Source organism: Sphaerodactylus townsendi, linkage group LG08 (assembly GCF_021028975.2).
Source record: "Sphaerodactylus townsendi isolate TG3544 linkage group LG08, MPM_Stown_v2.3, whole genome shotgun sequence".
Taxonomy (NCBI): Eukaryota; Metazoa; Chordata; class Lepidosauria; order Squamata; family Sphaerodactylidae; genus Sphaerodactylus; species Sphaerodactylus townsendi.
The window spans coordinates 45,181,096-45,193,258 of record NC_059432.1 but is presented as its reverse complement, the minus strand read 5'-3'; the positions used below and the strand labels follow the sequence as shown (position 1 = coordinate 45,193,258).

The 12,163-nt window shown below is 41.1% G+C and overlaps 1 protein-coding gene across 2 annotated transcripts in view; it reads left to right on the top strand.

Annotated features, from left to right (window-relative positions):
• FANK1 (fibronectin type III and ankyrin repeat domains 1) overlaps positions 1 to 8,996 on the top strand; it is a 33,716-nt gene extending 24,720 nt beyond the window's left edge. The window contains exons 6-11 of one of the 2 annotated variants that reach the window (XM_048505734.1): positions 742 to 807; positions 3,024 to 3,189; positions 5,098 to 5,241; positions 7,686 to 7,763; positions 7,859 to 7,903; positions 7,987 to 8,996. In XM_048505734.1, the coding sequence (XP_048361691.1) occupies positions 742 to 807; positions 3,024 to 3,189; positions 5,098 to 5,241; positions 7,686 to 7,763; positions 7,859 to 7,903; positions 7,987 to 8,079 (592 nt within the window). In that variant the 3' untranslated portion in view covers positions 8,080 to 8,996. The remainder of the gene's footprint in view (positions 1 to 741; positions 808 to 3,023; positions 3,190 to 5,097; positions 5,242 to 7,685; positions 7,764 to 7,858; positions 7,904 to 7,986) is intronic. The other variant, XM_048505735.1, reaches the window with a different exon arrangement.
• Positions 8,997 to 12,163: the final 3,167 nt, after the last annotated feature.

Sequence of the window (12,163 nt, the reverse complement as noted above, 5' to 3'; positions counted from 1 at the left end):
GCACAAGGATCTACACCGTGTTGCTGGAATTAAGTTGTGACAATCATTTTATGGCTGGGTCAACCTACTGTGGCACCCATTGGGACAGCCATTTTGTTACTTTGCTCACCATGCCTTGTCAGAATTTCAGATTTGGTCATAGGCTCTAGAAAGTTAGGGACACTTGATCTTAATGTAGTTATTTAGTATATCTACTATTACATAGTATATATATTTGTATATTTTGCTATGTCTGATCACATATGCTCAGTGCCAATTTTATAATGTTCAACCATTTCATGCTACTGAATGGATCCTCATATTATAGAAGCTGGCTTTTAGATATGCTAATTTTGAGATTTTAATTTTTTTCTTTTTACAGCTGCAGCTCTGAAATTAATCCTTTATTTGATGTTCAAATTTCTTTATATATCATTTATTTCATTACAGTCCTGGGTAAAATGTAATTTATTTTTTCTCTTTGGTATACTAAGAACTGAGATTGAAATATAGCCACTTCTTCAAATCATCCAGTGAATTACTGAACAGCTTGTGTCTTGAACTGAGGATTGTTTTAGTATTCTAACAGATGATACTACTTTAGAAAGTATGATATCGTTTTATAAAACGACTTCAGTCTAGTTCATGTGGTTTGTGTTTGAAATACTGTAATTCCTCATTAAAGCAGTAATCAAAATCAGCATCCAAATTTACATTGTATTTTCTAGTTGATAGAAAATAATAGATATGTTTTATATCTAGACTCGTTGAAATTTTGGTAGCGAACGGAGCAGAGGTAAACAAGAAGAATAGCAGTGGGAAAGACAGGTAATGGAGTCATATGTTTTGTCATCAAAGAAAATACTGGACTAGGTTACATTGTACACCATAATGCTATGAGATCTATGTGATACAAGGTAGCCTTTATTGGCATACAGTATGAGATCTATGTGTGTTTACAGCCTGAAACAACAGAAAGTTCACCTATGGATGAGCTGAAACTAAACCCCTAACATTACAGCCTGGCTTGCTGACTGAAAAATTGGATGTCTTCTTCAGGGCTTGAACAATAGAAGGATGCTCCCACGCCTGCCCACTGTCCAGCTAAATGTTTGTCTTTAGTGATGATGGTACCTAGCCAGTTCTGATTGGCTAAATAACAGCATATCATTCTGATCTATTTGTTATCCTTGCTTGGTTAGGATATGCAGTGAAATAGAAGGCAAATGACAAAGAGATGACACAGAGGGCAATTAGTTGAGTCTGCAAAGTTTGAAAAAAGACACAGAAGATGCAAATTAAAGATTTTTAGCAGGAATTCTACCCTTTTATGCTGCCCATTTCATTCCAGACTTTTCGTGAATAATACTTCAGCTCAGCCTTAACTCTGACATATAGTTGATTCAGTCAGTATCTTGAATTTGGCCAAATTTGTTAAAATATATCAGTAATTTGTCTGGTTTAAACCTAACCTCAGCAAAGGCTTCCAAGGCAAGTAAGAAGGAGAGGTGGTCTTCCTCTGCAGAGTCTTTTGTTCCAAGTACAAACCCTACTTAGCTTCTGAGATCTAACAAAGTTGGGCTATACCATGCCACCTCCTTCATTGTGAAATTCCTTCCCCAAATTAAAATTGGCAGGCACAAGCATGGTGAATGTAGCCTGAGCTACAGCAATAGAGCAGGGAGATTACGGGAGAAAAAGAGACAGATTAAGGAGAAAAGGAGATTTGCCTAATAAATATATTTTTTAAAGTAGGGTTATTCCACCTGAATGGCCCAAGCTAGCCAGATCTTGTCTGGTCTCAGAAGCTAAGCAGGGTTGGTCCCTAGTTAGTACTTGGATTGGAGACCACCAAGGTGGAGACCACCAAGATGTTATTCAGAGGAAGGTAATGGCAAACTACCTCTGTTTCTTGCCTTGAATACCCTACTGGGTTGCAAGTTGGCTGCAACTTGACAATACTTCACACACACTAACAGCGCAGATGGGGGGGGCTGAATGGAGTTGTGAAGCTGGTTGGAGCTGTGCTGATATTTTTGCCCCCTCTGTTGGCTCAAGAGATATCTCCTGCTGGCAGAAGGGGCAAAAGCGCCCCTCACCTCCACACCAGTGAACATTAAATTTGGGTTTGCTGCAGAGCTGCATCAGCACCGGGGGTGTGTGTGTCCTGGGGGTGGAGCCAATGTTAGTCAGCTTCCACCCAGGCTTTGCAGGCTGTTAGTCTGAGGCCCAGGGCTTGGACTTACGCCACTTTTTTTGGGTGGTGTAAGTCCATTGAGACCTATGGAGAGCTTTCCAGCAGTGGAGGGGTTTGTTTTATTTCTCTGCCTCCCTGTGCTACTGGAAAGCATTCTGGAGGTGCTAGGGCGGTATGGCAGCAGCACCGTCCCTGGTTGCTTGGGCTGTGGATTGTGCTGCCCTTATTCTGCAAATTTTGCAGCAACTCAAAAATAAACTGCTTGCAAAACATCTTGTGTGCTGATTTGTTCTAAAGATTTTTGAACATGGAACACATTAGTTTTCAAGAGATTTATAGCTTTTTTGGTGTTGCGTAGAAGTACTCTTCTGTAAAAAGGCAAGAAAAATCAATTTAAAAAAACTGTCCTTCAGAGTGAACACTTTAGGTAATGCAGTGACATCTAATTTTAGAACTCAAAGAAATTTTAAAAGTGCAAAAATTTTGGTTTCAGAGAAAAACTGTAAGTTGAGGCTTCCAGTTTGGATTCCAAAACATGTAAGCACCACAGTGTTTTCCAATCTGACATATCAAGCCTGCTTGCAATTTGTGGGGCAATCCTAAACAGAATTAGTGGGCTTCGTGGACTTCGAACTTAGTGGACTTCAAACTATCCTATTTCTGCATAGGATGGCACTGTTGGGCTCAAACATCTATTATACAGTGTGGCAGCATTACTGGCAAAGATCAGAATTCTTAATATATTTGAACAGCCACTTTCTTGGACTAACATAAGGATTGCTTAATCACTTGTTGATTTAAATCTTTAATTCTGACCATCATGCAAAATAACATGTTTATTTTACAGTTTAATGATAGCTTGTTTCTCTGGTCACCTGGATATTGTTCAGTACCTCAGATCCCAAGGAGCTTCTTGGGAATCGAAAGACCTTGGGGGTTGCACAGCTATGCACTGGGCAGCTGATGGAGGACACTTTGATGTTGTTCAATGGATGATTGAAGATGGTTGCAAGGTATGGGTTTAATTGTATAATGCAAAATGATTGTTTTTCAGCTGTAGTACTGGTACTAGATAACATTGCAGAATGCTTAGGAAGACAAATGCCCCCTTGCTGCAGAACACCATTGCTGGCAGTGATGGTCAGTTGAAACTGGAATTACAGCTAATTACTCAGCAAATGAATTCATTATCTTCTCTCCTTTGCCTGTGTTTCCCCCCCTCACAATTTACCTTGCTATATTTTTCTTCCTTTGTTATTCTTTCTGCTCCTGCTACAAGTTTACTTATAGTAATTTGTGTGCTGATATGCAGAGTCTCACTTGCCCCAATAATACCACTTTGGAATAAAATTTGGCCGCAGCCCTCTTTATTAAACACAACACAGGAAGCTGGGTGAGCAAAAGGGGCGCATCCTAGCTACCGAGCAGCAAGCCTGCTGAACCCAGCACCGTCCCCAATCCCTATTGGGGAATTGGGACAAAAAGTTACTAGGTGACACCTGAGCACATGCCCATTATGTGACAACCCTTCCTGCCAGGGGTAGCGGGCTCCAAAGCATCCTTCCTTGGGTTCCTTGCATCCCGCCATGTCTACCTCTTCAGCAGGCATGACCAAAACCATTTTGCTTTTGGCAGCCACTGATGAAGTTCCTGCAAGTCTGCAGTCATCTGATGAGAAAGCACCATACCCTTCTGCGCCGGAATATTGTTCTCCCCCAGCTGGATGACTATGCCTTGGGGAGAGCCGAACTGAAGTACTGCCTTGTGGATCATGGGCAGCAATGCATCCCATTTCATACCCTGCTCCTAATGCCTCTTGCACTCCCTCCCCATCCACATTCTTCCAGGAGAAAGCAGCAGCTTGGCCCAACAGGTCTCGACACAGCGTGTGGCCTCCAAAAGTGAGTGAGCGAGCAGTACACTGCTCGCTCTGCTACCTTGAAAGAGGCTGGAGCCTGCCACGCACCACCTTATATAGGCATGCCTGTCCCCTTTTTGACATGTGATGGGGCCCCTGCCCTGTGACCTGATGGGCCTCATCATGTGATCCGTTCCCTAGCAAATTCATGTGTAGTGCTCGGGATCTGGGGCTTGCTTCGCCCCATCTCCCATTGCACCGGCAGCCCTGGGTAAGTTCAAGGCTGTGTTTTATAGTAATTTGTTTCTTGTTAAAAGATGGCACGAATAGGGATTGTCTTGACCAATATTGCGTCTATTTCTGATGCTGCTTGTTTATTAGCAGCTTGACGTATATGCTACAGATCACAGTAGTTGTACTTTCCTTGCTAGAAGACCTTTCGATCAAAGGAAAATGCAGAGGGTGGAGGTGAAAAGAGACGCTTTTGACAAAGGTATATGAAAAACGGGAAGCAGTAAATGAGGCCAGGGTTAGGTTAGTTGCTAGAAAGAGATACTGACTAAAATCAAGAGGCTGAAAAGAGATTTTGTGGAGGGAACGGGTTTTGAAGTAGAGTATCAGGGAAAGGAGAATGAACTAAGGTGGTTGCTGTGTGGTTTCCGGGCTGTATGGCCGTGTTCTAGCAGCATTCTCTCCTGACGTTTCGCCTGCATCTGTGGCTGGCATCTTCAGAGATGATCCTCTGAAGATGCCAGCCACAGATGCAGGCGAAACGTCAGGAGAGAATGCTGCTAGAACACGGCCATACAGCCCGGAAACCACACAGCACCCAAGTGATTCCGGCCGTGAAAGCCTTCGACAATACAACTAAGCTGGTGTCTACAACATCTGAGGAGGCCATTCTATGTTAAGAGAACTGCACAGCCTCAAAGAAAATTAGGAATGAACTGATGGCAGGTGGTGGCTGAGCAAATACCCATCAGCTCAGAAATTGTTGTGAGGTTTTTTTTGTATAGTTCATGTTTCAAGCTACATAATTTGAATAACTTTCCTTCTGAACCAGGTTGATGTTAAAGACACGGGACTTGAATGGACTCCACTGATGAGAGTATGTGCAATAAGTGGGAAGAGTGATGTGGCCACTCTGTTAATAGAAGCTGGGGCAGATGTGAATTTGAAAGATAAGGATGGCAAGACACCTTTAATGGTATGCATTTACAACAAATATCTTGCCAGTATGATTCCTATTAAGGAGAGAGGATGGTGGTTTTTTTTTTGGTTTTTTTTGTAATTAGAAAAATCTTTTGAACTCATCTTCACTTTAATGAATCCAATTGGGGAGATATTTCAGATTCAAAAGTCTGCAATCTGTGCAAGTGAGATACTACTCCTGTACAAGGGTCTCCTCCTATTGGCATAGCACGTGCCCATTGGGTTCCCCCCCCCATCATCATCAGTTTCGATCCCCAATGTTTCCATATTTATTTCATCTTGACGTGATAAAATTTATCATCTATCAATCCTGTGACAAAGATAGAAAGTCGTACAAATGACAGGTATACCAGTTGGCCCTCTATGGGAGATGTTTCTACAAATGATTAAATACTAATTCACTACTTGGACCTCTGTGCAAGATGTTCACTGTTGAGGGATGTTCACAGTCTGGCAGGGTTTTGGGGGGAGGATCACCTTGTTTTTCATGCAGTGTTAATATTGCTCACAGGAATATTACATAATATTAGCACAAGGAACTCTTTTATTATCAATGCTCCTTGTGGACTCTTTGAACTGGCATTCTGAAGACAGGAGGTTTTGAAAAGCTGCAATCCATTTCTTTTTGATTTATCTTGTTAAGGCACTTTATATCAAACTATTTCCCTTTGGTTTGGTGCATGAAATGCAGTACGCAGGCTGAGCAGATTCAAATGTTTCTTTAATAAGATGAGCCCTCTGATTCCTTCACACTTCGAAATTCATCTTTCTGAAGTACCACATTTGTAGATTCTATAAAGATCAAATGTTCTCTGTGTCATGTTTTCATTCCAGTCAGAGCCTGCGCACACAAGTACTTACAAATAGGGGTTTAGGATGATATTTTAATGATCTGTAGAAGCATTCAGATTATTGCCAGGCTCTGACGTCTGATTAATATTCAGATCCCTCACAATGATGCAAATTTCAGCACTAGAGTTGAGCCAGTTATCCACAGTATCAGTAAACATATGATGTGCAGCAAATTACTCAGCTGTCCCTGATCCTTTGTGACAGGTCTGTCTGATTTCTATCAAATGTTTGCCCAACACTGCTGACCATATTTTTAGGAGCAAAGCTAAGCAGTTTTTGCTGTATATTTAAAAATGTAAAGTATAAATATGACAGACGTATTTGCAAACCCATATATCTTATAGTTCATCAGGGAGCTGTGACTGGCAGTAGCTCCCTGTTGAGTATGCGTGTGATGGCAAACACAATCTTGCTGCTACATAGCTTGTGAAGTGGCCCTATTAAATCCTGAGTTTTGGCTGCTAGGGTTTTTAAACAACTTTTTTGCTTACCTACCAAGAAAACCTAGCTCCTTCACCCCTACACTTATGATTATTCTGTAATAGAGTCAAGAGAAATAAACCACGGTACTTCAGAAAGACAACCTTAAGCTAACAAACCCTCTTCAGTCGTTCATCCAAAGCTTTCCAACCACCAAGGACGTTACTTGTTCTAATAACAACTACTCATTTAAAGAACAGTGTTTTCCTCTTTAGTCTCCTTCATTTTTTTACACTTGTCATTAAAACTGACAGTAATTTTTTCCTAGAGCATTCAATACCAAATCATATAGACATGCAAAAGGGAACCCTTTAATATCAGTAGAACTCAGATGATGTTCCAGCAAGGCATCTCCTAGAATGACAATAGAAAACAGCTTGAATATGCCGTTTGAAGCACTTCCTAGCATTAAAAAAATGGAAACAGTCTGAATAGCTCTTTTTGGGGGCATCAAGTCACAGTTGATTTATGGTGACTCCATAGTGTTTTCAAGGCAAGAGACAATTGGAGGTGATTTGCCATTGCCTGCTTCCGTGTAATGACCCTAACGTTCCTTCGAAGTCTCCCATCCAAATACTAGCCAGGGTCAGGCCTAAGAGTGTGACTGGCCCAAGGTCATCCAATAAGCTTCCATGGTGCAAGTGGAAATTTGAAGCTAGGTTTCCTAGGTCCTAATCCAAAACCTTAACACTATATAATGCTGGATCTCCTTGAATAACTATACATAGCGTTAAGCAAATTAGTCACTTCCCACTCAAACATGGGACTGATGGTTCAGTGATTAGCAGTGGTAGCAAGCCCTTAATGCATGGAAGAATCAAGTTAGCAGTTACTTCTGTCTTAAACCTATTGTGTCCCCAGGGTATCACTAACTGTTCACACCTAGTTCTTTGCAGACTAGTTTAGGTGGCTGGTGTACTGCAGGTACTCACCTCCTTTCTGACTTATACTTTCTGACTCCAAATCAGTCCTGGCTTTGGAATTCCCTTGCTGTTTACCCTCCAACATGTTTACAGTAACCTCTCCAAACACCAGAACTGTGCAGCTTTTAAGGAGGCATATATAATGAAATTATTTGTATCATTTTTCTTCTGCTTTTGCTTGCAGGTGGCAGTATTAAACAACCATGAAGAGGTAGTTCAAACACTGCTAGAGAAAGGGGCAGATATTTCAGTTAAAACTGAGGTAATAGGAATAACTGTGTGGTGAGGAGTTGTGGGGGAGGAGGTGTTAGTTTTAAAAAATTAAAAACAAATTGAACATGTAATTTTTTCCTCCAGTTTGGCAAAGGTGTCATGGAAATGGCTAGAAGTTTAAATAGAATGGTATGTATATATCTTTCTTGAACTAAATTTCTAATGTATTAGTATTTGTTAATTTCAGTTAACTTCTTCTTTTGTTTGTTTAGAGTCTGATTGCATTGATAGAAGCAAGCAAATTAAGGATACTAACTGAGCCTCCTGAATCCTCTGATGCAAAGTTACCTGATGAAAAACAATGAACCCCTCATCTTCTGACCAGGGTGGTGAGGACCATGAGGACTACATTCTGATTGCTTTCCCTTTTACCTTTTTGACTGTTGACTATTGGATACCTGTATTAAAATGTCAGTTCCTTCTTCATCTCCAGCATGTTCTCTGGAGTTTTGATCTACCGGAGTGTTTATTTCACAACTTTATTCCTTTTTTAATGTTTTATATCCCTTTTGTTCTGAGTACAATGTAAGAGAGTCTTTTAGAGCAAAACAAGATACAGAGAGAATTGGGATAAGAAAAAAATGACTATTATTTGGACTTTGAGCTCCATCCTGTAGACTGCCAGGGTGGCCTGACTTCCTAAGGCTAATGTACTTTGCCCTTGTACTTAGGTTTCCCCTTATATTTAGGGGAAAATGAAGCAGACTTGGTTTTTTCAGGAGCCTTAAAATGCTTCATTTACATATCTTTTCATATTCAGGTGCAGGAGCCCATGTACCCATTCCCGTTACTCACCCTAAAAGGAATCCAATCACCCACAGTTGGTCAGTTCAGGCTAAAGTTCTCCCATCTGTGGCACCGTCAATAAGAAGCCAAGCTTAGCCTAGAGAAATACCTTCAGACAAATCCAAAGCTAGCAAATGGTTTTCTTCCCAACTCTTTATTACATTCTCATGCTAATTCTTAAGTTGCTTTTCCACTTGCCCCATCCTATTTGTCACCTAAATATTTCCTGTCCTCACTCCTGGGCTAATCAGCTTCCATGATAACACATTCCTTAATCAAGATTTTGCACATTTCCTTAACTTGCACACCATTCAATTAAATAACGTACTTTGGCTGTTTCCGCATGGGTGGAGCGAGGTTTTTCAAAGGTGTCTTCCACCTGCTGCCATGCGAATGGCAGCAGGTGGAAGGCGCCATTCCCCCCGCCTTCCCCGAATGCCTTACCTTCATCTCTTGGCTTCCGGCGTGTTGGAGAGGCCAGGGGACACACACCCTTGGCCTGCGACTCCAGAACCATCACTCAGGCCAGGGTTGTGTGTCCCCTGGCCTCTCCAACGCGCCGGAAGTCAGGAGACAAAGATAAGGCATTTGGGGACGGTGTAGCCTGTGCGAAGGCTGCACCATCGTTTGCACCCCTACCGGGACCGTCCATGTTAATAGTCCTGGGGTGTGTGTGTGTGTGTGCATCGGCATTGTTTATGCCAATGCACCCCCGCTCAAGGCCCATGCGGAAAGGGCCTTAGTTAGCCTGCCTGGATTTCTGTCTGTGTGCTGATTGTTCAGAGTTCTGGTAATCTGTATTTTAAGAATAAACCTTAGGGGCATATGTAGTATACTCAAGTAATTATTGTAGAATAATAAGTTATCCCACACTTGCTCAATAAAGTGTACACTGTTTTATTTTCTGAAGACATTCTTCCATTTACTTTTAGAAAACACAACATGGTACACAACTGAAGTTACATTTATGTTTATTTAGAACAAAATATTTCACAATGAATAGACAATTTGGCTATTGATATGTATGTTTGTATTAATCTTTAACATGGTACTGCAATAATTTTTGCAGAAATGTATACAAAAGTAAAATGAACTGTTACACGGTGCATTATGAGGCAAAAAGATTAACAAAGACAAACATAACTGAAAACATTATAAAGGTAAGGGTCATTAAGGTCATACAGAGATTTTTGGAGATCTAATATCCAGTCATAGTGTACTAAATGGCCTGTGGTTACCAAACTGCCACTATAGCTTTAAATATTCCACTTGGAAATGTTGTACTGATTTTAGTGAATGGAACTTGTTTCCAGGAAAATGCGTCAAGGACTTGATAATCTGCAGTTAAAATTACACATCAGTTGCTAATCTTATTTTAAAGAACATTCAAATATTTTGTTCACCAGTCATCAGCAATTCATATTGCATTCTATATGTTCTGCTACAGAGATGTTTGAACAGGATGAAGAAATAAATAGAGATACTTTCCAGTCCGAGATAAAAATATTATGGGCAAATGTTGGTTTCTAGTACAATTACCTCTTAAACCTGTCCTCTGTGCCTAGTTGAGTTCACAATGAGCGAGTCTTTTGGAAAATGCTGGCGTCCACCCGGTGCCGGCATTTTCCCTGCACCGGCACAGATTCCTCTTACCTTGTCTCCCAGTCGCTGTCGCTCTGGAGAGGCCAGGGGACACGCCTCCTGGCCTCCGGCCTTGGAGGCATTACCATGGCCAAGGGGGTATGTCCCCTGCCCTCTCCAGTGTGACAGCGGCCGGGAGACAATGTAAGGGGATCTGTGCCAATGGGCCCATGCAAACGCAGTCCTGTGGGCCACTGGGGCACTGGGACCGATCGCAGGGCACCTTGCGAATGGCCCCGGGGGGTGCACCGGAGTCAAGTACGCCGGTGCACCGCCGCTTGCAAGGCCCATGTGGAACAGGCCTCTGAATTGACTGAAATTTAGCAGGGATATTTTATTTGAACAGTTATTTTTGAAAGTGATACATTTATAAATATATATCTCCTAGTCTGCAACCAAACAATGATTTAAATGGTTTATCATTCTAGAAAACTGGTATGGCATAAAAATCTGCTATAACTAGTGGAATATAAGTGTTACCTGTGCAATATTTCACATTTTGCCCAGTTAAATCAGCAACATCAGTTATGAGATAATGATTTCCCACAAGTGATTATGTAATCAAGACTTTGATTAGAAGCTAAAGTGATTTGCAAATAACAAAAGGATCCCTGGCGCACCTGTGTTTCATCTTTGAGTAGAGATCAGAAAATTCAGAAGGTACTATCAATTCTACATGAACAGTGACAAACGAGCAAAGAAGAGGTAAAAGAGAGAGTGTGGAATTCTCTGCTCATTTAAGAAAGGATTGTTGAATCAATAATAATACTGAGTATTTATATAACACTTTCATTAACATAAATTTAACATTTTGAATTCCTCCTTTTGAGTGACTCTTCTTTTGAGCTCCTGAATATCCTGAACCATAGCCCATTTTCTTAGACATGTAAGGCTCCATCAGCTGAGGAGAATCAGTTTGAATAAGCACCTCTCAAACAACCTCATAGAACGCTGGTTGTGTAAACAAGTTCAGAACCCTCTAAGAATACCACTCTCTGGGGCTCCTTCTGCACATGCAGAATAATGCACTTTCAGTCCACTTTCAATCCACTTTGAAGCTGGATTTTACTGTGTGGAAGAGCAAAATCCACTTTCAAACAGTTGTGAAAGTGGATTGAATGTCCATTGTTCTGCATGTGCGGAAGGGGCCTGAGATAATGCATTAAGACTGCAGAGAAGAACTTATAACAATTTTAGGTGCACAGGAATCTTTCATCTGTCTGAGAAAGAAAAATACAATTAAAAAAATCTAATCTATTTCAAGGACATGCAAAATCTGTCATGTGGCATTCTGTTAATGATTAAAAGTGCCATGTATTTTACAGAATTGTGGGCATAGTTCATAATAATATTTGTTACGCTAAAACAAATGAGTTAAATCCTATGGTAGTTTTTTTCTGCACGACTCTTCCATATAGAGAAGACTTCTGCTAATTCCCCTCTCCCTCATTGTACTGTTTTTGGAGGCGTTCTCTGAAACCTGGGGCAGTGTTTGATCGTGGGTGGGGGAGGGAAGCACAGCAAGAGGAAAACTTTGTTCAGCAGGTGGAGTTCGACTTGCATGCAGTTAAACCCAACTCATGATGTTCATTATGCAGTTTACTTTTCGGTGCTTTTGGAGTCTTTCCCTTCCTTTGGATTATCACGAATTATTGCAATAGCTAGAAGTGGCAATCAGCAGTGGAACTGGTTTGAATCACAATAAACTGCACTTTGGAAACACTTGGAAGATCACTTTTGGCCATGCCCAGGATCAGGCTTGTTGCCATATATTCCTTGGTCACATTAGCCAGTGATCAGTTGCTATTTCTGTAGCATGTGACTAATTCCACCTCCCCCCTCTTTTTAAAAGTAATGTGCAGCTGTTTATCCTGTGGTATAGTTACCTTCTGCTACTGAGATTCATTAGCTTTTGTTAGGTTGATTTAAGGGGAACAGAGTAGATGTACAAGCCTCAAAATA